The 27,900-nt window shown below is 42.5% G+C and overlaps 1 protein-coding gene across 3 annotated transcripts; it reads right to left on the bottom strand.

The window, feature by feature from the left end:
• Positions 1-752: 752 nt before the first annotated feature.
• gk5 (glycerol kinase 5) lies at positions 753-27,890 on the bottom strand. Of its 3 annotated transcripts, none has more exons than XR_016492791.1 (16): positions 26,162-27,814; positions 25,893-25,986; positions 23,746-23,821; positions 23,280-23,373; positions 22,855-22,986; positions 21,871-21,946; positions 20,591-20,652; positions 20,345-20,418; positions 19,525-19,585; positions 14,516-14,642; positions 11,658-11,762; positions 11,333-11,427; positions 9,913-10,016; positions 8,640-8,699; positions 7,216-8,530; positions 753-4,889 (listed from the first exon to the last, which is right to left on the bottom strand). XR_016492791.1 is itself a non-coding variant. In XM_036966430.2 (16 exons), the coding sequence occupies exons 1-16, from the start codon at positions 26,285-26,287 to the stop codon at positions 4,717-4,719; spliced, it is 1,593 nt and encodes a 530-aa protein (XP_036822325.2). In that variant the 5' UTR covers positions 26,288-27,890; the 3' UTR covers positions 753-4,716. The 3 variants fall into 3 exon arrangements, 2 of the variants coding, with proteins under 2 accessions (XP_036822325.2, XP_036822326.2); XM_036966430.2 differs by having other exon boundaries at positions 7,216-7,349; positions 26,162-27,890; XM_036966431.2 differs by lacking the exon at positions 8,640-8,699 and having other exon boundaries at positions 7,216-7,349.
• Between the last annotated feature and the right edge of the window lie 10 nt (positions 27,891-27,900).

Genomic DNA, 27,900 nt, shown 5'->3' on the forward strand with positions numbered 1-27,900 from the left:
GGGTTAACGGCCTTGTCCAGGGGCAGAACGACAGATTTTGACCTTGTCAGCTCGGGGATTTGATCCAGCAACCTTTCGGTTACTGGCCCGACACTCTAACCACTAGGTTACCTGCCGCTTCTCACTCAAGCACTCACACACTTAAGCAAATGGATTCTCTGGCACACAGAGTAAATATGTTATGCCATATTGAGATTAGTGTATTGATTCATGGCCCAGGTCTCTGACTCTAACACATTTACCCTGCGACATCAACCCACAGGCAAAACAGGACCTGTGTGTATGTGTCAGCAAGAGGGAGATCATACACACTCACACTCCTCTCATTGTCTTCAGAGCCCTTCTCTGTGTGCCCAATTAGTTTCCCCCCGCTCTCTCTCATACCAGCACAATGAGCAAGAATACAGTAAAAAAAAAATCTCTCAATTCATCTGTCCGTTGCCGTGGCAACAGTGACAGCATCACTGCCGCTGACGAGAGCCAATCATTAAAATGGCATCTGAGGGCTCTATTTCCCACAAGTCTCTGGGTGCAAGTGATTTCCCATAAACCTCTGCTCTAAGCCAATTGACCAACTTTCTGTGGAACTGCATTTCCCATGTTTTTAGGGGCTGACAGTCTCCTCTGGGAAGTACATTTTCAATGTGTTCCATGCCAATATGCCAATGTTTAGCAGGACATCAACGAAAAAGTTAAAGCAGAAAGAGACAGTGATTCAGCACAGGCTAGTAATTGACCACAAAGTACAATAATTTATATAATGTACATTTTTAATGTTACTATTAACCGTGTAACCATTATTACACAACACTATTCTCCCAATTGTATCCACAGACAAATGGTTAACGATGTATAGACAAATCAAAAATGTATTGTGCTTACAAGTAAGTACTTGGCAACTGTTTTAAGAACAGTTATACATAAAGAGTAGGGTGTCAAATAGTCTTGTTCAAGTGTAAAAACATCAGCATCCTATTTGTTAACATGTCATCTCCTGCATTTGATGTTCTTTGGGGAATAAAAAGGTAGGCAGGCAACAGAATTGGAGAGAGATGGATAGCAATACAAAATAGATTTGTAAAAATGTCACAAATATCCAATAGTACATTAGGGTATGGTGGCCCATAAGGGCCAGAATTAAGCAGCACAATCTCCATGTAGGCTGTTCGAAGCACTCAATCCATTGAAATGCCAGAAACATGGACAACAGATACTTTCTCTTAGTTCATAAGTGAACACGGGGCTAAAGTAACACTGTGCAATATTCCTTTCCAATAACAGTTCAAGTCTTTCCAATTCATGTAAACCACAATCACAATAATCAGTGTCTGTAAGAACATTAAACATATATAAAAATAAGTGTTTTACCGATTCAAGCATGCAGGCAAATGAGGGTTGATTCTCAAAAGTATTATATTATGTCATTCTATCAAATCCTATAGTCTCCTTGTCACCTTTCCTTCGTTCATTACGCTGCTCTGGAAAAGTTCTGGATCAGTGAAAACAAGTGTCCCAGTGACCTACCGCTGTACACGACCCTCGTGTTAGTGCAGAGACAGAGGAGGGTAGACAAGGAGAGGAAACCTTTTGAGAGCCAACAATATATGCATCATATGCATAGAATTGTCCATGGTGTTCCTGAACTCTGTTGAAAAGCAGTGACAAGCTCCCTCTCCTGGACAAGGGGGGCACTGACACGGTCTACCAACACTGACTGATTAAAAGATTGTGTAATAATTTACTTCATGCCTTCAGTATAATGCTTTATATCTTGTTATAAGTATGTATGAGCCTTTATAGAGCCTTTACATGACTTCTAATATGTTATTTCTCTCTATGTTTATTTATTTTATTGATTTATTCAACTAGGCAAGTCAGTTAGGAACAAATTCTTATTTACAATGACGGCCTACCAAAAAGCAAAAAGGCCGGGGATGGACTGGGATTAAAAACAAACATCACGACAAGAGAGACAACACTACATAAAGAGAGACCTAAGACAACATAGCATGGTAGCAACACAACATGACAACACAGCATGGTAGCAACACAACATGACAACACAGCATGGTAGCAACACAACATGACAACACAGCATGGTAGCAACACAACATGACAACACAGCATGGTAGCAACACAACATGACAACATGGTAGCAACACAACATGACAACATGGTAGTAACACAACATGACAACAACATGGTAGCAAAACAACATAACAACAACATGGTAGTAACACAACATGACAACAACATGGTAGCAACACAACATGACAACAACATGGTAGCAACACAACATGACAACAACATGGTAGCAACACAACATGACAACAACATGGTAGTAACACAACATGACAACAACATGGTAGCAACACAACATGACAACAACATGGTAGCAACACAACATGACAACAACATGGTAGCAACACAACATGACAACAACATGGTAGTAACACAACATGACAACAACATGGTAGCAACACAACATGACAACAACATGGTAGCAACACAACATGACAACAACATGGTAGCAACACAACATGACAACAACATGGTAGCAACACAAAACACGGTACAAACATTATTGGGCCCAGACAACAGCACAAAGGGCAAGAAGGTAGAGACAACAATACATCACACAAATCAGCCACAACTGTTAGTAAGTGTCCATGATCGAGTCTTTGAATGAAGATAATGAGAAAAAAAACTGTCTAGTTTGAGTGTTTGTTGCAGCTCGTTCCAGTCACTAGCTGCAGCGAACTGAAAAGAGGAACGACCCAGGGATGTGTGTGCTTTGGGGACCTGTAACAGAATGCTACTAGCACAACGGGTGTTGTATATGGAGGATGAAGGCTGCAGTAGATATGAGTGTTTGTTGCAGCTCGTTCCAGTCACTAGCTGCAGCAAACTGAAAAGAGGAACGAAACATATTGCTTTATTTATTTTACTAGAACAAATTCTTATTTACAAATACGGTCCAGGAACAGTGGGTTAACTGCCTTGTTCAGGGGCAGAACGACAGATTTTTACCTCGTCAGATCATAGATTCGATCTAGCAACCTTTGGGTTACTGGCCCAAACTCTAACCACTAGGCTACCAGCCACCTTAAGGTCCAAGTAGGTTTTTATTCAGGGTCAGAACAGTTCAAATGCGTTTACATTCTAGAACTTGTCAGGGAGGTACTCAGATCCAGACTCGGAGAAGAAACTAACGTCAGCAGGCCTGGCGTAAGCGTTTGGTCAGAGCAAGGAGTCTGGGTAACCAACCAGGCAATAGAGATAGTACACCGTAGAGAGCAGTTACTGCTGATTTCTGAGAAGGGACCATTCATTCAATTCATGACCATAAGAATGAATATAATTTGTTTATAGTTTATGATTCCAATTTTTTTTAAAGAAAACAATACAAATATATATATATATATGAAGGCCCACAGAAGGTGAGCCAATCTTGTATCTCATAAACTGTGTATTTATGGTCTCACTGGAAATACACAGAGTATTGGTCTCAATGGGAATCCATTGGTTCTAGCATGGGTGGATAGTAACCACCAGAGGTCACATGGTTTGGTTCAGTTTCCTCCATTCCAGTACTAGACACCTGGGTGGTGTCCATCAGACACAATGAAAACACTGGAACAGGGAGAGACTAGACACCTGGGTGGTGTCCATCAGACACAATGAAAACACTGGAACAGGGAGAGACTAGACACCTGGGTGGTGTCCATCAGACACAATGAAAACACTGGAACAGGGAGAGACCGGGCCCCCTCGTGGTGTCCATCAGACACAATGAAAACACTGGAACAGGGAGAGACTAGACACCTGGGTGGTGTCCATCAGACACAATGAAAACACTGGAACAGGGAGAGACTAGACACCTGGGTGGTGTCCATCAGACACAATGAAAACACTGGAACAGGGAGAGACTAGACACCTGGGTGGGGTCCATCAGACACAATGAAAACACTGGAACAGAGGGAGAGACTAGACACCTGGGTGGTGTCCATCAGACACAATGAAAACACTGGAACAGGGAGAGACTAGACACCTGGGTGGGGTCCATCAGACACAATGAAAACACTGGAACAGGGAGAGACTAGACACCTGGGTGGGGTCCATCAGACACAATGAAAACACTGGAACAGGGAGAGACTAGACACCTGGGTGGTGTCCATCAGACACAATGAAAACACTGGAACAGGGAGAGACTACTACGAGAAAGACAGTTTAGTTCACAGTCATGAAACGTTTAAAAAACATTTTCCTCGTGTGCTGTAATGAGTTAGGTAAGGTTGTATGGGGTCAAAATAATCTTGAGCGCCTGGCCAGGGCCTCAAGTCAAAAGGTCATAAGGTTCAGCAGCATTAGAGGTCCACTCGGTCCTAAAACCCAGTTCCAATATTTGTCAAATGCATCCTCCTTCGTCCTATCCTTCCTTCCTTGACATAGTCACTAATATAACACAGTTGGATTATACTACATCTTACAGATCTAGTCATGTCAGATAAGTGTTTACTTCAAATAATACGATTTAACAAACAAACAAAAATGTATTTTCCCATCTGTCCAACCCATGGACAGAGAGAATGAGATACTATTGAGAGGTCAGACATCATAGAGGCAGTCATTGGGCTTTGGTTAGCAGCACCAGAGGTCCCGTCTGTGCGTCCACCCAACTGTAAAGCCTACGTCCGTCTCACTGTCCTACGAGCCTCAGGGATTGCCGTACCAGTTCATGGAGCGTTTCAGCGCCTGTTCCCATCTCTGCAGAATGGGTGTGTACTCGCCCTCCGTGCCCCCATCACCCATTCTGTACAAATTCCGGGGTAGGAAGACTCGGTCAGTGCGCTGTAGTTTCTTCAGCTCCTCCTGACTCTTCCAGAAGCCTAGAGAGAGGCAGCGAGAGCAAGAGAGAAAGAGGCAGCGAGAGAGAGAGAGAGAGAGAGAGAGAGAGAGAGAGAGAGAGAGGCAGCGAGAGAGAGAGAGAGAGAGAGAGAGAGAGAGAGGCAGCGAGAGAGAGAGAGCGAGAGGCAGCGAGAGAGAGCGAGAGAGAGGCAGCGAGAGAGAGAGAGAGAGAGGCAGCGAGAGAGAGAGAGAGAGAGGCAGCGAGAGAGAGAGGTAGCGAGAGAGAGAGAGAGAGGCAGCGAGAGAGAGAGAGAGAGAGGCAGCGAGAGAGAGAGAGAGAGGCAGCGAGAGAGAGAGAGAGGCAGCGAGAGAGAGAGAGAGAGGCAGCGAGAGAGAGAGAGAGAGAGGCAGCGAGAGAGAGAGAGAGAGAGGCAGCGAGAGAGAGAGAGAGAGAGGCAGCGAGAGAGAGAGAGAGAGAGGCAGCGAGAGAGAGAGAGAGAGAGGCAGCGAGAGAGAGAGAGAGGCAGCGAGAGAGAGAGAGAGAGGGGCAGCGAGAGAGAGAGAGAGAGGCAGCGAGAGAGAGAGAGAGAGGCAGCGAGAGAGAGAGAGAGAGGCAGCGAGAGAGAGAGAGAGAGGCAGCGAGAGAGAGAGGCAGCGAGAGAGAGAGAGGCAGCGAGAGAGAGAGAGGCAGCGAGAGAGAGAGAGAGAGAGGCAGCGAGAGAGAGAGAGAGAGAGAGGCAGCGAGAGAGAGAGGCAGCGAGAGAGAGAGAGAGAGGCAGCGAGAGAGAGAGAGAGAGGCAGCGAGAGAGAGAGAGAGAGGCAGCGAGAGAGAGAGAGAGAGAGGCAGCGAGAGAGAGAGAGAGGCAGCGAGAGAGAGAGAGAGAGGCAGCGAGAGAGAGAGAGAGAGAGGCAGCGAGAGGCAGAGAGGCGGAGAGGGGGAGAGGGAGAGGGAGAGGAGAGAGAGAGAGAGGAGATTACGTTTCTATTGCAGTGATTCTAGGTCCCAAGAAACAAAGGGATATTCTGTTGAATCCGAAAATTAATCTTGATGGTTGTACAGTCATCTCAAACTGTGAAGGACCTCAGCGTTACTCTGGACCCTGATCTCTCTTTTGACGAACATTTCACGACGGTGTCAAGGACAGCTTTTTTCCATTTACGTAGTAACATTGCAAAAATCTGACATTTTCTGTCCAAAAATGAGGCAGAAAAATGTATCCATGCTTTTGTTACTTTTAGGTTAGTCTGCTGCAATGCTCAACTTTCCGGCTACTCGGATAAAGCACAAAATAAACTTCAGTTAGTGCTAAATACGGCTGCTAGAATCCTGACTAGAACCAAAAAATGTGATTATATTACTCCAGTGCTAGCCTCCTCCCTACAAGGGCTGATTTCAAGGTTTTACTGCTAACCTACAAAGCATTACATGGGCTTGGATGGGAATTTCTAAGCAAACAGCTGGAGGCAGGGCTTTCTCCTATAGAGCTCCATTGTTATGGAATGGTCTGCCTACCCACGTGAAAGACGCAGACTCGGTCTCAACCTTTAAGTCTTTATTGAAGACTCATCTCTTCAGTAGGTCATATGATTGAGTGTAGTTTGGCCCAGGAGTGTGAAGGTGAACGGAAAGGCACTGGAGCACTAGGACCATGCCTCAGGTCTACCTGGCATGATGACTCCTTGTTGTCCCCCGTCCACCTGGCCGTGCTGCTGCTCCAGTTTCAACTGTTCTGCCTGCGGCTATGGAACCCTGGAACCCTGATGTTCACTGTGATTACTATTATTTGACCATGCTGGTCATTTATGAACATTTGAACATCTTGGCCATGTTCTGATATAATCTCCACCCGGCACAGCCAGAAGAGGACTGGCCACCCCTCATAGACTGGTTCCTCTCTAGGTTTCTTCCTAGGTTTTGGCCTTTCTAGGGAGTTTTTCCTAGCCACCGTGCTTCTACACCTGCATTGCTTGCTGTTTGGGGTTTTAGGCTGGGTTTCTGTACAGCACTTTTATGTATCAGCTGATGTAAGAAGGGCTATATAAATAAATTTGATTCCAAACCTCTAAACCTCTCAATGTATTTGATCTACTCGAGAGCGAACAACACACTTTGTCTGTAAAAACGACTGCCCAAGCAAACAATCCCTTATTCTGCCTCAGTCTACCTAGTCCTACTTGTATAAGCAGCAGGACTCAATACCATTCTGGAAGATCTACCTGTGTGTGTGTTCATGTCGAATGTGAGTGTGAGTTCATGTCGAGTGTGTGTGTGTGTGTGTGTGTGTTCATGTCGAGTGTGTGTGTGTGTGTGTGTGTTCATGTCGAGTGTGTGTGTGTGTGTTCATGTCGAGTGTGTGCGGGACGTACCAACTTCCAGTCCAGCAACGAAGGCTGCCCCCAGGCAGGACATTTCGTGTTGGGTCGGCCGAGCGACCTTCCTGCCAAACAGGTCCGCCGTCAGCTGCATGACAAAGTCATTGGTACAAATGCCACCGTCCGCCCTGCATACACACAAATAATAAATCAGACACACATGCACCTCAGAATATAGAAATATCTTTTCACACTCCTGTCTCACACACACTAAACATTGAGGATTCATGATTGATAGACATATATATACAGTGCCTTGCGAAAGTATTCGGCCCCCTTGAACTTTGCGACCTTTTGCCACATTTCAGTCTTCAAACATAAAGATATAAAACTGTATTTTTTTGTGAAGAATCAACAACAAGTGGGACACAATCATGAAGTGGAACGACATTTATTGGATATTTCAAACTTTTTTAACAAATCAAAAACTGAAAAATTGGGCGTGCAAAATTATTCAGCCCCCTACAGCATACAATGACATTCTAAACGTTTCTGTGCTTCCAACTACGTGGCAACAGTTTGGGGAAGGTCCTTTCCTGAGGTTTGTGTTTGGTTTTAGCCAGACATAAGAGGACCCATCTCGTTCAAAAAGTGGACTCAAGTTTGCTTAAAAAAAGTACCTGGAAGCACCATGTCTTGCTGGGTCATGCAGCAAGACACAGTGATGCAGCAAGACACAGTGATGCAGCAAGACACAGTGATGCAGCAAGACACAGTGATGCAGCAAGACACAGTGATGCAGCAAGACACAGTGATGCAGCAAGACACAGTGATGCAGCAAGACACAGTGATGCAGCAAGACACAGTGATGCAGCAAGACACAGTGATGCAGCAAGACACAGTGATGCAGTAAGACACGTGATGCAGTAAGACACGTGATGCAGTAAGACACGTGATGCAGTAAGACACGTGATGCAGTAAGACACGTGATGCAGTAAGACAGGTGATGCAGTAAGACACATGATGCAGTAAGACACATGATCCAAAGCACACAACCAAGCCTACGTGAAAATGGCTAAAAAGCAACACATGTGAAGTTTTGGAACGGCCTAGTCAAAGTCCAGACCTAATCCCAATTGAGATGTTGTGGCAGGACTTGAAACGAGCAGTTCCTGCTTGAAAACCCACAAATGTTGCTGAGCTAAAGCAGTTCTGCATGGAAGAGTGGGACAAAATTCCTCCACAGCGAAGTGAGAGACTGATCAACAACTACAGGAAGCATTTGGTTTGAGTCATTGCAGCTAAAGGTGGAACAACTAGTTATTGAGTGAAAGGGGGCAAATACTTCTTCACGGCACTGTAGAGAGATCTGTAAAATCAGTAACAATCACCGATCAATACATCAATACCACAATACAATCTAAAGAATAGTTTGAGATGATCTGAAACGTATAGGGAGTACTCCACTGTAGGCCTACCTGATCTTCCTGATGGGAATGTGTGTTTCTCTAAGCATCGTCTCATAGAGCTGCTTGTTCCTACGAAATGGCACACACACACACACAAAACACACACATCAGTGTTAACCATCTTCAAATATACACGTGGACAGTTTATTATTAGGTACAGTTCACGAAAATGGATCGATCCTACAAAAGTGAGTCACGTGGCTGTGGCTTGCTATATAAAGCAGGCAGACAGGCATCGAGGCATTCAGTTACTGCTTGAATGGGTAAAATGAGTGACCTACTTTGAGAGTGGTATGATTGTCGTTGCCAGACTTTGAGACTTGTCCCGAAGCCACTCCTGCGTTGTCTTGGCTGTGTGGTTAGGATCATTGTCCTGTTGGAAGGTGAACTGTCGCCTTTTGGCAAACTCCAAGTGGGCTGTCATGGGTATTTTACTGAGGAGTGGCTTCCATCTGGCCACTCTACCATAAAGGCCTGATTGGTGGAAAGTTGCAGAGATGGTTATCCTTCATCTTCTGAAAGTTTCTCCCATCTCCACAGAGGAACTCTGGAGCTCTGTCAGAGTGACCATCGGGTTCCTGGTCACCTCCCTGACCAAGGCCCTCCTCCCCCAATTGCTCAGTTTGGCCATGTGGCCAGCTCTAGGAAGAGTCTTGGTGGTTCCAAACTTCTTCCATTTAAGAATTATGGAGGCCACTGTGTTCTTGGAGATCTTCAATGCTGCAGACATTTTTTGGTACCCTTCCCCAGATCTGTGCCTCGACCCAGATCTGGAGCTCTCTGGACAATTCCTTCGACCTCATGGCTTGGTTTTTGCTCGAACATGCACTGTCAACTGTGGGACTTTATATAGACAGGTGTGCCTTTCCAAATCATGTCCAATCAATTCAATTTAACAGGGTCTGAATAATTATTTAAATAAGGTATTTAATGTTTTTTATTTGTAATACATTTGCCAAAATTTCCAAAAAACGTTATTTTTTTTATTTGTCCGTTTTGAGGTGTTGTCTAGATTGCTGAGACAAATTTTGGACTTAATACATTTTATAACAAGGCTGTAACGTAACAAAATGTGGGAAAAGTGAAGGGGTCTGAATATTTTCCCGAAGGCACTGAACCTTCAGATAGATTACTTGGTCTTCAAAACACCATTTTGTCCCTTGTGCCCGCATTCATTTCACAATTAATTCATCTTTATCGATAAATTCAGAATTTATATTAATAACTTGACCAATATCGCCAACACATAGGCACGCACAAACTCTCAAGCAAACACACTGACCTAAATGCAACAGACTCCAGAATGGCTCGGACCAGGTGACTCTTGGTTGTGGATGGTTTTAGGCCCATGAAAGAGGCGCATGCTTTGGGATCATTTAAAGGAGCCTGGTGAACACACAAACACGTTAAACATACATAGTGAGGACACAACACTAACACTAACACACCATAGCTAGGGCCCTATAAAATCTACGATGTGGAGAACGTGAACAGAATCACGGAATCTAGATATTCTAATGGACTTCAACAATATTCAAAGAAATGTATTGAATTTATTACAAAATTAATTAACTTGCCCAAGTTAATCATGAGACATCAACCAAATGCAACAGTGATTTGTATTGTCCTGCAACGGCACAGCAATGTGTGCGTGTGGGTGGGGGGTACACGCGTATGTCTAAACTTTGTGTAGCCGATAGCGATGATGCTAATGATAACCTTCTGCTAGCAGAGAAAGAAAGGCTTTCCTAAAAACTCCTCAGTTAAATGTAAACTACAACGTAGCCTATATGCCTGGCAGAATGAGATCAGGATGATTCGCATCAATCCTGTGGCCATTTTGTTTTGCAAACTCTGCAATCACATGATCGCCACAGAAACACAGCTAGCCAAACAACGGTTTCAGGCTGCTGCACACTTCCATTACAGGATAACTACACCGAAAAATCTAAATGTATTGTATTGTTTTTTTTTACATAGACCGCAAAAGTGGACTCCTGATATGGTTTAATCATTGTTGTGGACATAGAACATCCAATTTTGTTGTTTTTCTATTTTTTTAAAAAAGTGCGATTTTGAAAGGCAAAACCAGAAAATAATAGGAAAAAACAGAAACCTGTAAATACAAAACTGAGAAAACGGAATTTGGGAAAACAGTAAACGGAATCAGGCAAAACATTGTACTGATTTTATAGGGCCCTACATATACACACACACACACACACACACACACACACACACACACACACATATATATATAAATAAATAACCAAACCCAAGAGCATATATAAACAACATTTCACAAACATAAACAAAGGCATATACACAAACACAACATTATTCCAGCATGTTTTGGGAGCGTAAACTCACATGAAATGAAACAAGAGACAAACTTACAAAAGCTGGTTGCACAAAGGTAGGCAGAGAAGGAAAAGACGACGTTATGACAACACTGTTGTGACAACGCTGTAGACACATTAATGATGACACTACTTCCAAGGTCACCCAGAAACACCCACAAAACCACAAAACTCATAGGCTGATGGCACACCCAACTGTCATTAACACTCTCACTGTGAAACCAATACACAGTATACGCGCGCATGTGTGTGTCTGTGTGTCTGTGCAAGTGAACACACACACACACACACACACACACACACACACTTCAATCATTTCTGTGCGCATACACACACACTCACCTGCAGGCCACTAAACGAGGGAACGAAGCACACACCGTCCGAGTTGGCCACACTGTTGGCCATGGCATCTGTCTCCCGTACATCTGAGAACAGCTCTGGAACGACACAACTGATGTAACTTCCTCTGACATCACCAAACTATGGGATAAATATGAACTTATATGCACATTGTGTTTTCATGCCCCTTTTTCTATCAAATATCAATATATGAATGAATATATGAATTACGCATGGTTGGCGTCTCTCCCCTTACTTTTGAGAATATCATAATTACAGAGCTCCTGGATTGTTGCCAAACAGGCATCATGCCAGTGGTCAGACTCACCCAGCTCCTGTGCCCACTTAATGGCTGTGCCAGTGTCTGCTGCATTGCCCTCTGCTAGATACACCACCTCTGGGCCGATCTTCCACCCCACAACAGGGTAGAGACCTGTACAAACAACAGATTTCCATGGCAACCTGGGACAATGTCTGAACTGCATACTTTTTTTTTGTAAAAGTGTCTTATTCATTGATATTGTTGTCTACTGAGCTAGAGGGAATACCCCCCCCCAAAAAAAAAAATATTTGTGAAAAGAAAAACAAAATGAAAAGCCTGGGAATCTGAGTGGTATGTATTACAAAAGCAAGTTAGATCTTCTCTGGGTTTCTAAAGCTAACCGGCTTCAGTTAGCTTCACATTCCTTCTCAGGCTTCATCTGTACTACGATGGTGGATAAATGCTCGTCCGCCTGTCGCCAACTCTAGCAGGCTTGGTAACTGCGCGTGCATGTTACACGTGTCTAGTCGAACCCCGAACTCTTCATTGAGACAATTCTGAAACATCAATCCATGGGGGAGTCAGCGCTAAATTTGAATTTGTGCCAAAAATCTTAATGAAACAGAAGTGATATTGATAATTCAGCAGGCTGTGGTGTGAAATAGGCTTTTAGAAGGGCCGTCTTTATTTAGGTTATTGTTAAATGCCGTCTATGGCGTGGTTATGAATGCACAAGCACCTTTGATCCCACTGCTATTGATAAAATAAGCTAATTGTATGGTCATACAAACATTTTAGTACTGTGCATGAAGTTTCAAATGCATTCTGTCATTACTAAATGTGTAATGTGATAGGTATTTTAACATGACTATATTTTTAAACACCAACAAAAACATTTGATTCATAAAATATTTAATCAGTCGTCTTCCTCAAATTAATGATCATGAGATTTCATTGGTCCTCAACTCTTTTAACGACACTTCATTCAGGATAAATGGAGTTAGCCCTGAGTTAGCCTGCCCCGAAGGTTCAGGAGAGGACCAAGGACCCCCTAAACAAGGGGACTGGAATTGGTCCAACTCATTCTAATACATGTACAAAATGATCCTCTTTACCTAAAAGCATGATAGTTTGGAGGATATAGTGGTAAGGTTTGCCGGCCCTCGTCTTTGTCTCGGGCCTAACAACACCTGTGCCAATATATCCTCCACACACCGGCTTCGAGGGCATTATCACTTAAGTTATTGCCCCTTTAAAATTGGAACTGACAGAATTTTAGCAACATAAAATCTTATTAAAATCTGTTTATATACACCACCAGAAAAAATATTACACTACTTTTGTACATTTTCTGACAAGCGAGAACTTAGATATGGTCATTTTCCCATTTTCAGAAATTCTTAGAATGTTTGAGAATTACATGTACTAAGACATTTGTGAAAATTCTAAAGCAATTTGGAGTGAGAAAGCTTTTGGACAAATAATAGACACCGCAGTAAATAAAACCGAATCAAAACATCTGTCTCATCCAGAACCAGAGTCTACACAAACCAATGTGCCACAGTCAAAATCAGAGGTACAGTAGGCCTATACGCAAAAAAAGCCATTTGCCACAAGGGTCTGCCATTATTCACTTTGAAATGGATTGTGGGTATTTACAGGCAGTTGCAAAAGCGCGGGTTTAGATCATTTGAACCCATTCGGCAAAAGCCACAAAATACACTTAGTGCCTTCGGAAAGTATTCCCTTGACTTTTCACACATTTTGTTACATTACCGTCTACTTCTAAAAAAGTATTAAATTATTTTGTTTTATTCTCATCAAATCTACACACAATACCCCATAATGACAAAGCAAAAACAGGTTTACATAAGTATTCAGACCCTTTACTCAGTACTTTGTTGAAGCACCTTTGGCAGTGATTACAGCATTGACTCTTCTTTGGGTACGAAGCTACAAGCTTGGCACACCTGTATTTGGAGAGTGTCTCCCAGTCTTCCCTGCATATCCTCTCAAGCTCTATCATGTTGGATGTCCCCCACCCCCTCAGATTATTTATTTATTGAAGATCTACACTGATCTCTCCAGAATCCAATGTGATGGAGAACTTTAACCCTTTCTTGGGGCTCTGGGCTGAGTTTATGTTTGTGGAATAAACCTGTTTACAGATTAGAATCTGGTGTGTTAGAGCAGGGATTGAACAAAAGCCTGCCCAGCCAGTAGCTCTTAAGGAGGATTTTTACCAACCCCGACTTAGCCCTTGTGTCCATGAATGAGTGAGTGAGTGTGTAGGCCTGATTGCATGTTGACTTTGAGGGCCAATTTCCTAGTCACAGATTAAGCATAGCCCTGAGCTAAAAAGCCATTTCAATGGAGATTTCCCCGTTCAGTATACTTCTCATACTGAGGGTGATGGGAAGTGAGACCATGTTCATCTCTGAGGCAGGATGTAGCCTCTAGCTAGCTATGTGGGACTATGTCCATATCTGAGTCATTTTAATAACTAACCCAAGATAGACCGCAGCCTGTCGTTTCCAATGGCAGCAAATTAATCCTAGTGGGCAGAACAAGCAAGGGGCTGGGCAGAGCCAAGCATGAGCTAGCGAGAGCTTATTGGCGCGTTCCAGCATGTATTTCCATAATTCCATTAGGGAACGCCTACTCTGTGAAGCGCGCATGTGCAATAACTCAATTCACCCTTGCATTCCTAAACAAGACCATTTTTGTATAACTTTGGCAAAGGGTAAAGTCTACAAAACTTAGTCCACTCTGTAACAGATTCTAGTTTTGGAAACAGAAAACTGTATTGAGGTCAAATGTTTCATTGATTACATTTTTTTGCAGAATGTCAACCACATGTCTACATGCGGTGAAATATCTGTCTCATAGTTCTGTAATCTGTGATGAAGCAGTTAGCTACGTACCGGCCACAGATGTGTGTGGCTCGCTCCCAGTGTTGATGTTCATGAAGGTGCCCGTTCCCATGGTGATCTTCACATCACCGATGTCGAAGCAGCACTCACCAAACATGGCCGCCTGCTGGTCTGCCATCTACAGGGTGAGAGGTAACAGATTTATGACCCCAAATCCTAACCTTAACCATTAGGGGGAATACATCCTACTCAAACCAATCAATATGTAGGTATTTGTCAAGACATGTTATAACTCAAATCAATATGTACAGTACCAGTCAAAAGTTTGGATCCCATCTACTCATTCAAGGGTTTTTCTTTATTTTTACTATTTTCTACATTGTAGAATAGTAGTGAAGACATCAACACTATGAAACAACACTACATGGAATCATGTAGTAACCCAAAAAATGTTAAACAAATCAAAATATATTTAATATTTCAGATTCTTCAAAGTAACCACCCTTTGCCTCGATTCGCTCCTGAGTGGCGCAGCGGTCTAAGGCACTGCATCTCAGTGCTAGAGGCGTCACTACAGACCCTGTTTTGATCCCGAGCTGTGATCCCGAGGGTTTGGCCGGGGTAGGCAGTCGTTATAAAATAAGAATTTGTTCTTAACTGACTTGCCTAGTTAAATAAAGGTAAAAAAAATAAATTTTATATATATATATATATATATATATATATATATATATATATATATATATATATATATATATATATATATATATATATATGACAGCTTTGCACACGCTTGGGATTCTCTCAACCAGCTTCATGAGGAATGCTTTTCCAACCATCTTGAAGGAGTTCCCACATATGCTGAGCACTTCTTAGCTGCTTTTCCTTCACTTCGCGGTCCAACTCATCCCAAACCATCGCAATTGGGTTGAGGTTGGGTGATTGTGTTAAACATTTTAAAAATGTGGCCATGTCCTCTGATGCAGCACTCCATCACTCTCCTACTTGGTCAAATAGCCCTTACACAGCCTGGAAGTGTGTGTTGGGTCATTGTCCTGTTGAAAAACAAATGATAGTCCCACGAAGCATAAACCAGATGTGATGGCGTTTCACTGTAGAATGCTGTGGTAGCCATGCTGGTTAAGTTTGCCTTGAATTCGAAATAAATCAGACAGTGTCACCAGCAAAGCGCTCCCACACCATCTCCTCCATGCTTCACGGTGGGAACCACACATGAGATCATCCATTCACCTACTCTGCGTCACACAAAGACATGGCGGTTTGAGCCAAAAATCTCAAATTTGGATCAAAGGACAGATTTTGACTGTATTTTTGTCCATTGTCTGTGTTTCTTGGCCCAAGCAAGTATCTTCTTCTTATTGGTGTCCTTTAGTAGTGGTTTCTTTGCAGCAATTCGACCATGAAGGCCTGATTTAAGCAGTCTCCTCTGAACCGTTGACTTTGAGATGTATCAGTTACTTGAACTCTCAGAAGCATTTATTTGGACAGCAATTTCTGAGGCCGGTAACTCTCATGAAAGGATCCTCACTTAAATAGAAAAATGCTATTGCTACCTCTTTGCAATAAGGGATTGAGACCAAAAGCTCAAGATAAGTTTAAAGAGTTTATTAACAAAGGATATAATCAGCTAAATGCATCCATTTTAGAAAGTTACACAACACATCTTATACTCTTCCCTCCTTTTAGTCACCACCGTCTTGTAGGCGTCACCTCCCCAGCTATACATTTTATGACCCCAATGAGTTTCCCTCCTTTCCCCTGTGGAATCCCCATGGTCCTCTCTTTGTTTAGCTATCCATCTTCTGGGCCTGACCCTGCGCTCTGATCCGAGGCAATTTCCTCCTATCTGATTAGGTCAACCTTTCTAAATTAGCATACACACAGTTTCATGGCGTAAACTCCATTAATACTCACAGTAATCATTCACTAAACAGGATGCAAACAAACTAGTTTAACTTGAAACATGTTACATTTAAACTAAATCCATCAGTATCCTCTGCAGCAGAGGTAACTCTGGGTCTTCCTTTCCTGTGACGATCCTCATGAGAGCCAGTTTCATCATAGCGCTTGATGGTTTTTGCGACTGCACTTGAAGTAACGATGGACTGTAATTTCTCTTTGCTTATTTGATTTTTTTTTCATTTGAAATAAATTCCATAAACTAACTTTTAATAATGCACACCTGTTAATTTAAATGCATTCCAGGTGACTACCTCATGAAGGTGGTTGAGAGAATGCCAATAGTTTGCAGAGCTGTCATCAAGGAAAAGTGTGGCTAATTTGAAGAATCTCATATAAAATATATTTTGATTTGTTTAACACTTTTTTGGTTACTACATGATTCCATATGTGTTATTTCATAGTTTTGATGTCTGAACTATTATTCTGCAATGTAGAAAATAGTAAAATAAATAAAAGATGAGTAGGTAGAAAATATGAGTAGGTGTGTGCAAACATTTGACTGGTACTGTTGGTCTTTATCTAGACATGTTATAACGCGATCAATATGTCAACCTTTACCCCAAATAAATGACGGGATTTCCATCATCCAATAAACTACTAACTAAGATTTTTGGGTGATCTGTCGAACAGTGAACTGTCGAACAGTGAGCTACGCAGAAAATGTCAGCGTTCATTGAAAAACCTACTTTGGTCAACTCAAACAGAGAAGATATTTGCAGTGTGTATTTAACAGTGAAACTTTACCTTCAGTCCATAAACCAAGGTCCAAATGGCCAGTCACATTAAAACAAACAGACAACTGCTTTCAAAATATCCCCTTTGTTCCACATTCATTCTCAGTATCAGTCATTATCGCAATTATTGTTTATTTAACTAGGCAAGTCAGTTAAGAACAAATTCTTATTTACAATGACAGCATACCCCGGCAACGCTGGGCCAATTTGTGCGCCGCCCTATGGGATTTCCAATCACGGCCGGTTGTGATACAGCCTGGATTCGAACCAGGGTGTCCTGTTGTGATGCCTCTAGCACTGAGATGCAGAGCCTTAGACTGCTAATAAATACATTTTAAATAAATAAATACAATTTAAAAAAATATATATATATATATATATATATATATATATATATATATATATATATATATATATATATATATATATATATATATATATATATATATATATATATATATATATATATATATATATATATATATATATATGACCTGTGTGTGAAGTCTTTGCTAATTCAGAAATAAAAAAATAAGACTGTAATATCACATATACATAAGTATTCAGACCATTTACTCAATACTTTGTTGAAGCACCTTTGTCAGCGAATACAGCCTAGAGTCTTCTTGGGTATGAAGCTACAAGCTTGGCACAACTGTATTTGGGGAGTTTCTCCCATTCTTCTCTGCAGATGCTCTCAAGCTCTGTCTGGTTGGATGTGGAGCGTTGCTATACAGCTACGTTTAAGTCTCTCCAGAGATGTTAGATCGGGTTCAAGTCCGGGCTCTGGCTGGGCCACTCAAGGACATTCAGAGACTTGTCCCGAAGCCACTCCTACGTTGTCTTGGATGTGTGCTTAGGGGCGTTGTCCTGCTGGTAGGTGAACCGTCGCCCTAGTCTGAAGTCCTGAGCGCTCTGGAGCAGGTTTACTTTGCTCCAGTCATGTTTCCCTCAATCCTGACTAGTCTCCTAGTCCCTGCTGCTGAAAAACAACCCACAGCATGATGCTGCCGCCACCATGCTTCACCGTAAGGATGGTGCCAGGTTTCCTCCAGACGTGAGGCTTTGCATTCAGGCCAAAGAGTTCAATCTTGGTTTCATCAGACCAGAGAATCTTGTTTCTCATGGTCTGAGAGTCCTTTAGGTGCCTTTGGCAAACTCCAAGCGGGCAGTCATGTGTCTTTTACAGAGAAGTAGCTTCCACCTGGCCACTCTACCATGAAGGCCTGATTGGTGGAGTGCTGCAGAGATGGTTGTCCTTCTGGAAGGTTCTCCCATCTCCACAGAAGAGCTCTGTCAGAGTAACCATCAGGTTCTTGATCACCTCCCTGTCAAGGCCCTTCTCCCCCGATTGCTCAGTTTGGCCGGGCGGCCAGCTCTAGGAAGAGTCTTGGTGGTTCTGAACTTCTTCCATTTAAGAATGATGGAGGTCACTGTGTTCTTGGGGACCTTCAATGCTGCAGACATTTTTGGTACCCTTCCCCAGAACTGTGCCTCGACACAATCCTGTCTCTGAAGTCTACGGACAATTCCTTCGACATGATGCCTTGGTTTTTGCTCTGACATGCACGGCCAACTGTGGGACCTTACAAAGTCTGTGCCTTTCCAAATCATGTCCAAGCAATTTAATTGACCACAGGTGGACTCCAATCAAGTTGTAGAAACATCTCAAGAATGATCAAAGGAAACAGGATGCACCGGAGCTAAATTTCAAGTCTCATACCAAAGGGTCAGAATACTTATGTTTTTAGCTTTAAATATATTTGCAAAATAATTCTAAAAACCTGTTTTCGCTTTGTCATTATGAGGTATTGTGATGTCATTATGGGGTATTGTGATGTCATTATGGGGTATTGTGATGTCATTATGGGGTATTGTGTAGAGATTGATGAGGAAAAAATGTAATTGAATACATTTTAGAAAAAGGCTGTAACGTAAAAAAATGTGGAAAAAGTGAAGGGGTCTGAATATTTCTGAGTGCACTATATTACCTGTGTGTGTGTGTGTATATATATATATATATATATATATATATATATATATATATATATATATATATATATATATATATATATATATATATATATATATATATATATTACCCGTGTGTATATATCCCCTGTGTGTTTCTAGAAACATGTAATAAACAGCTGATGCTAAGAATTAATGAGGAAAGTGGATGTTTTGATAGGTCATATTCCCACAAAGAGAGCAGAATAACCTGAAGACAAACTGACCTAGCATGGCTGGTGACCAGACAAAACAAAGATACCGTAAAGCCATAAAGATAACAGACTCATTCCAAGACGTGGAGATAGTGATGCAAAGATGAGAGATACTCACAACAGACATAATAGGGATCGACACCCCAAAGATGGAGGGATCTGTTGAGCCAAAGCGGTGACTGGTGAAGCAGAAGGGGGAAGAGGAGATCATGTATGAATGACTAGGTATTATATATGACAATAAATATATCAACATCTAATCTGGCTTTATCACTGTAACTAGATATCGCCTAGTTAAACTGACTGGCCTAGTTAAATCAATTAAAAAGATATCAAGGAGAAGAGAACAAATAGACCATGCGTGATAGTAGTGGAGGCTGCTGAATTTCCGTCCTGTGGTAACTTAGCTATCTTCTCTGCAAGCCATATCAGACGTTTCTATCACACCAGGGGAGGCTGCTGAGGGGAGGACGGCTCATAATAATGGCTGCAGTAACAGTCAGCGGAATGGTATCAAACACATCAAATATGTGGTTGATACCATTCCGTTGCAGAGAAGATAGCTAATTTTACAACACGACAGAACTCAGTAGCCTCTGTATGCTGCTGTAACGTAGCTATGCTGATCAGCATTTTAGTGTCTGTTTTTCACATACATTTGCTTTGCATTATGAAAACTAAGTTAAAACAACAGACAATATACAGTATACATTGTACAGCAGGGGACTATACAAAGTGCTTAAAAAAACATTACAGTTCAGTAAATTATCTTCTAATCTCTACATTATACAGGCCTTCTTTTTGGATTCTAACAGCCATTTAAGTGGCATGTTCTCCTCTGATCTCTCACTTCTGACTGCAATCTCGACAGAGAACAAACCTTATTCATTTAAAAAGGGGAGACATGTGAGTCATGTGACCAGTATCATGTGACTCACCCAGTGTTCAGTACTTTGGGGAGGATGGAGAGAGGCAGCGAGACGAGACAGCAGAGGAATTCACTCCAGCACAACTGTAGGGAATGCACGCACACACACACACACACACAAAGACACAATGCATCTCTATGAGAAAAAAAAGTGGAATTGCAATTTCAGTTTACTTCCTGGATTAACTGAATTTAAATGCAATTGACCCCAACCCTGATACAAAGTTATTACACACGTGAACAAGGAAAAACCGACCTGGTACGAATCAAACATCCCAGTGGCACTGGCATTAGAGTAGTCTGTGGCATGGACCAATCCTGGAATCGGTTAGAGAAGAGAAACAGACTTTATTTGTTTATTTAAACAGGGACCATGTACAACAGACACTCAACCAGATTCAAACTAAAACAGCTAATTTTCAGCTGCAACTTGTCCAAGAACATGAATCATTAACTCATATTGCCTGGTTACTGTGTCGTGCAACATGTCTGAGGGATCTCAGAGGACGCAGTACTGCAGTAGGACTGAGAAAACAAGGAGACCTGCATATGTGCGTGTGTATAGACCCAAAACGTGACAAATCATAATTAACATGGAAACACACACAAGCTTAAAAAGGAACATAACGCCTATTTTCAATGTTATATTGTTTTGGTGCATCTCTGCGTGATCTATCGATTCCCGGGGTCATTTCATTTTACTTCTTCAGTCCAGGCTGCATTGTGAATGTCAGACTCCACGCTGTTTTTATTTAATCTTTATTTAACTAGGCAAGTCAGTTAAGAACAAATTCTTATTTTCAATGACGGGCTAGGAACAGTGGGTTAACTGCCTGTTCAGGGGCAGAACGACAGATTTGTACATTGTCAGCTCGGGGGTTTGAACTTGCAACCTTCCGGTTACTAGTCCAACGCTGTGAGGCACATCGATCTGCAGGTTGAGCATGGTGCTATTTTAGACTCCTAAATTGATAGTACATTTTATTTAGGTAATTTTTGCAGCCAATTAGCTGCTTCACGTGCTGATGTTGACTTTGGTATTATTGTATGTAGTTATGTTTGCCAACAAGCTACCTAGCTAGCCAGCCTGAGCATAGAGAGCATTGCATTGTGGGTTTTGATGCTACCAACCTTATTATAATGACAAAATGAAACATTTGTTCACAAAAAAAATATTGTTCTCACATACTAGTGTTATCTAACACTGTAAATTATAGGAAAGAGTTGGTTTGGTGGATTTTCCCCTTTAACACATCAGTATTTTGGGAAGCTTGAAGATACAAATTTGAACGGTTATAGAAAAAGGTGTCCAGCAGGAGAGTTGGACTTCTGTTTCTGTTGGTTCAACATTCAATTTTTTAAAATTCAAATAAAGAATATTACTTGAATTTCTCTGGAGTGTGTGCCATCCTTATCATAAACAAAGCTTAAAGATACACACACAATCAATTAGCTGAGAGATATACATGAATACTACATGCAGGCTTGGGCAGTCACATACTGTACACGAACACACACGAGAATGGGGGAACCTACCTTTTGTGAGCTTATAAAGCAACCAGGTGTCTATCGTCCCAAAGCAGCAGTTGCCCTCTGCAACTGCTTGACTTAACTGTGAGGGGTGAGGACATAGAGGAGAGGAGAAGAATATCACCTGCCGTGTCCCCATTGTGTTCTCTTGCTCCCAATCAGCTCCTAAATAATCACATGCAAGGCTACTAAAAGAACTGGAGGCCAGTGACTTTGTTCTGTAAAGACCACAATATTTCTGTATTATGATCTTATTGAAAAGCCCAGCGTGCCTTTGGGCCATTAGTGTTTTGAAGTGTTACCAGGTAGGCTTTCGCCACATCTGCCATCAGTAGCCTATATAGTTAGATTTAGGTCAACAACAATACAATGTAGGGCGATCCTAGGAAAAGTTTCTCTCCACTATTGGCCAGTGTGCCAGTGATATTATTATAGCAGTCAGTTACAGTGCGTCCACACAGAGTCCATGAAGGTCAGTCCTCATGTGACGTGTGTCCTGAGTCAGGGAGAACTGGGGTAGAAGTCATGTTACACAGTAAGCTGAGGAGTCAAGGTATAATACCAAAGCCCATTCATTAAGGCCCATTATTGTGTCAGACATACCGTTGATAGAAACAGCAGAGGACTTTGACTACAGAACTTCGTTTCTGACTACAGAACTTTGGTTTCTGACTACAGAACTTTGGTTTCTGACTACAGAACTTTGGTTTCTGACTACAGAACTTTGGTTTCTGACTACAGAACTTTGTTTCTGACTACAGAACTTTGTTTCTGACTACAGAACTTCGTTTCTGACTACAGAATGTGCACAAAAACCTCCCTCTCTCTCCCCAACCCACACATTCTCCCTCTCTGTCTCACACACACTAACACCTATTTGAACAGGTGCCAAGCTCTCACACGTCACACCTACCTCCAACACACACACACCCTCACACACTCCCCCGCCAGCCCCCTCCAAACACTTGAACCTCTCTGCCTCACACACACCTGTTTCCAGTGTCGAAGGGCCCAGGCCAGGCGGAAGGTGACGTGTTGGGTGGAGAAGACTATGAGGCTGGCCGCCTGAAAGCGCTTATTTTTGGACAGGAAGTGCAGCACCATCATAACGCCGTGGATCGCCTGCCATTGTCACGGACACAACACAGCCACAGTTATCATTCCTATTTTGTTTAGTTTATTATTTTGTATAAACAGTAAGCTAAAAGACAAATTGCATATACAAAAGTACAATCCAAATCAATGTTTTGATGTGATTTGCTTTGCTAGTAATAGCATTTTGTTTGGGATAGCAAAATGCAAGGCAAGTTATCATAATCATTACTAATAATAATCGGAGCCCAAAGATAGAGGCCCCTATACTGTATTATCACAAGGTCAGCTGAACTATGACCTCTCGGTGACCCCAGACTAACCTTCATGGTGCAGGAGTTGTTCCAGGACCTCACCAGCTCCACTGCCCTCAAGTCCTGCCAGCTGATGAAGTTGTGAAAGGGAACTCCTGTTTTCCTGTGTGTGTGTGTGTGTGTGTGTGTGTGTGTGTGTGTGTGTGTGTGTGTGTGTGTGTGTGAGAGAGAGGTGTGAAGTAGGATATCAACACAGATACAAACATACTGTACTGTTGTTCCATCCTGGGGATCAACAGGGGCCTGATGAGTGCAGGCTTTTGTTCTAGCTAAGCAGTAGCAAGCTTGATTCTACTAAATCAACTAACCATAGTCTAACCGTAGCCACGTGTTGTTACTCCACTGAAACAAAAGCCTGCGAACACATAGGCCCTCACAGGGTGACACTGCTGACCCCTGCTGTGTGTATTAACCAAGAGTGTTCTGTGTACTCCCTAGACTGTCCACTGTGATTTTAGCCTATGTAAAAATGTACCTGTCCCACGTGGTGAAGGTGCCTCTCTGAGTGGAGATGCCCAGGGTCTCCATCTGACGCATCTGTAAACCTGAGTCTAAACACCCAGGTGAGAGACAAAGAACATACACATCATTCATCAACGCGATCAGTAAGTGAACATTTGTGTGTTTGTGGCAGAAGTGAGGCCGTGCTAAAAACAGCTTGCCATCAAAACTACATTAGCATCAGACCTTTCCTTTAAAAAACAAATATGGCAGGAGAGAGAGAGAGAGATTCCCAGACCAAAATCCTCCTCTGGACTACCCATGGACCACCCCTGGACTACCCATGGACCACCCCTGGCCCAGCAACCTGAGCAGAAGCCAGCAGACCCTGCATCTCTACCCCAGGACCAGAATGCGTTACCACAGACAGAACAATGAGCTGTATAAATGTGAAGCATCCGGTTGGAGTTTCCACTCACTACCAAATATGGTGATGAGAGGAAGCGAACTGGCCAATGCAATCTGGATGAAGATGGAGCGAGATGGAATTTGGGTCGACATTCTGCTCATTTTCTCATCAATGAAACATTCGATCTCCATACAGTTTTCCGTTTCCAAAATTACAATCTGTAAAACAGAGGGGACTGCGTTTTGTAGACTTCACCCTTTTTGTCAAAGTGTCAACAACAAAAAAGGTATTGTTTAGAAGGAGTTCATGGGAGAATTTAGTTGTTGCACACGAGCACTTCAGAGTCTGCGTTCCTGAACGTAAATAAGCAAATAAATGCTAGAACACGCCAATAGAATCTCACTAGCTCATACTTGGCTCTGCCCACCTCCTTGCTTGTTCTGCTCACTATCATGAATTTTCTTCCATTGGAAACATCTGGTGATCTATCTTGGGTTAGTTATAAAAAATCTTTGATGCTACCCTGCCTTAGCCCAATCCCCCACAGACCCTGTAGCTTTACTCCAGGAGCAGAATGTGCCACCCTGCCTTAGCCCAATCCCCCACAGACCCTGTAGCTTTACTACAGGAGCAGAATATGCCACCCTGCCTTAGCCCAATCCCCCACAGACCCTGTAGCTTTTACTCCAGGAGCAGAATATGCCACCCTGCCTTAGCACAAACTCCACAGAAACACCCCGAAGGGTTTGGAAGCCAGGGTCAGCCACAGTGCGGTGTCCCTGGAGCAGTTTTAGTTCAAGGTTACAACAAGGATACAGCATCTTGGATCTCTAGAACGCCACAAGATTGGTTTCTGTCGGACATGATGAACTGATTCCTGTGATATCCAAACCAGTGACCCTGCCTATAAGTCTACCAATCCGGTTCCTGTGATATCCAAACCAGTGACCCTGTCTATAGATCTACCAATCTGGTTCCTGTTACATCCAAACCAGTGAGCCTGTCTATAGATCTACCAATCTGGTTCCTGTTACATCCAAACCAGTGAGCCTGTCTATAGATCTACCAATATGGTTCCTGTTACATCCAAACCAGTGACCCTGCCTATAAGTCTACCAATCCGTTTCTACCAATCCGTTTCCTGTGATATCCTTGTCAACAACCAAAAGGTTATTGAACCGAGAGTTATTTTAGGACCAGGCCGTCTATACATAAGATTAGGAATATCGTCCCCATCAAGAGTGCTTGACTTCAGGAACACACAGAAACTTAGTTCTGGAAACTAAATATAAACAGTACCAGGACCCAAAATAAGTGACAGCACCTATTTCAGTCCACTTCATGCCCATCAGTTCATATGTGTGACAGACAGACATAGTGTGTCAAATGTATTGAAGATAAATTATTTACCCTTTTATGAGCACTTTATCACAAAATTGTACAATTTAGTTACATGTTTCTTCCTCACTCTTATACCTGACTCACACTCTAGGGCCTACCCAAACCATATTGTCATTTCTGACTGACCTGGCCAGCCCAGTACAGCTCGACTTGGCTCGGCCTAGTAGTGTAAAAAAAAAAAAAAGGTTTTGCTTATTAGTTAATGACAATGATTGACTAGAGAGATCTCCAACACCTCAGTCTCTGATTCACCTATAAGGCAAGGATGAAAACCAGAGCCCGTGCAAACCCTAGAGGACTGGAACTATATGAGAAGAGGGTTAAATATGCCATGGTGGGCCTATCAATATGGAGAGGGAAATGGTACAAACCTTGCACAGCACCATTCACCACCTTAACGAATCCTCTCCACAGCTCTTCGGGGTCCAACTCGACCAAGCCCGGTTCAGGATACAAGAGATTCACCTATAAACATATACCAGTCAAATTGACAATGTGAAGATTATGCGTGTCAGAAACAAACATTAACCAGGGTCCATAATTCATTAAATAATTATAATTCATATTATTTAGCATGCCTAATTCAGATAAACGTAATTTCAATTTATTATAGCTCTATTGAATCTAGCCTATCCAGTACCTTGGTGATGCATGATCCTCGAATCTGGGCTTCCTTGTCGAAAACGTGACATCTGATCGATGTTGTCCCCACGTCCACAGAGAGAATGTAACTTTCTCTTTTGAATCCGTTCCTCTGAATCTCCATAGTAACACGAGCTTTGTGTTCAGCAACAGTTTGACCGATTCCTCCTTCGGACCTTTGCCTCACATATCGTGAAAGCGATTGTCACAACTGTCTCCTCACCCTCTAGGCAATAGCACAGAGTGGGCTGGAGAAGGCACCTGTCCTAGTTGAATCCTTTCGTCAATGTAGATATGTGGAGAAAGGTCAGTTTTTGTTAAATCGGGTGACTCATTGTTTAAATTCCAGTTATTCCGGTAACCATCCAATCCACGGAATATTTCGAAATACAGCATACGTGACAATTTCACAACAATTTAAAAGACGCCCGACCACCCACCCAATTCCGTTCAACCTGCCAAGGTTTTGGCGAAATTATATCTTAATTAGTTCACAGCACTTTTATAATTTCATAATGGTGTAGGCCTAATAAAACAATGTTGTGGGTGTGTGTGTTTCTCAAACTCAGTAGCACAGATTTCTAACCGAGAGGCGCAACATCACAATAATTCCGGAAACAAGTCGAGAAGCAGATTTGAGAGACCAGACCGGGGTTTGGGGGAGGGGAAAGTCAATATGTGTGTTCGAGCGGAACACTTTTGTCAAATCGGTAACCATCGTTGTTCACATGCCTTTCAAAGTGTGTTGCATTATAAAAAAATAATCCGATTTACACCTACAAATCGACTGCATGAACTTTACAGAAATCATGTGATCAAAGGTCATGAAGTTTTGACTGCAAATGTTCTGCAATTGCCCTTCACCAACTTCATCCTGCAGCCATCGCATGCATCGGGCTCCCGAGTGGCGCAGCGGTCTAAGGCACTGCATTTCGGTGCTAAACGCGTCACTACAGACATCCAGGTTCGACTCCAGGCTGTATCACAACCGGCCGTGATTGGGAGACCCATAGGGTGGCGCACAATTGGCCGGTGTAGACTGTCATTGTACATAAGAATATGTTCTTAACTGACTTGCCTAGGTTAAATTTAAAAAATATATATTCAAAAACAAATTGTGGTATTGTCAACCAATCATTAGAGTATTTTTGTTTGACCCACCCATGACCAGACATGACTGAAATAGGAACCGACATCATGTAGGCTATACAGTGGATAGCCTATATACAAATTCATGTTATATTTGAGGCTCTCTCTCAGTAATTGATTGTACAATGAACACACATATGATTTCAGTGTGTGATACGGGGGTTGGAGCCATGTTTATTTATTTTCTATTTATTATTTCGACATTATAAAGAAAGACTTGGAATGGAAACACTGCCATGTCGATCTGAGCCTTGCTGTTGAAACATCTCATTAGTGTGCGACTTTTGGGTGACGCTGATGCGCCTTCTCCCCACCTCACTCCTCGACTTTCGTTTACAGCCGGTTGCTTCCGCTGTACCACTCAAACGCGTACATATTATTCCTTACGTTTTAATTTTCGTCAAAAACAACTTCATATCGAAGGAGTGCCTTTCATTTGACGGGCTGCAGTCCGGCGCGACACGTCCGTTAGACCCGCTGATGTATTTTGCGCATGCGCTATGCTAGCTAAATCGCATACAAGTGTGTTGGGGGATTTCTATCGAAGAAGTAGTTTCGGCATATCTTTATGCTGTACTGTCTTTGCAA

The sequence above is a fragment of the Oncorhynchus mykiss genome, chromosome 28 (genome assembly GCF_057628025.1).
Source record: "Oncorhynchus mykiss isolate SJ-2025 chromosome 28, ASM5762802v1, whole genome shotgun sequence".
NCBI classification, from domain to species: domain Eukaryota; kingdom Metazoa; phylum Chordata; class Actinopteri; order Salmoniformes; family Salmonidae; genus Oncorhynchus; species Oncorhynchus mykiss.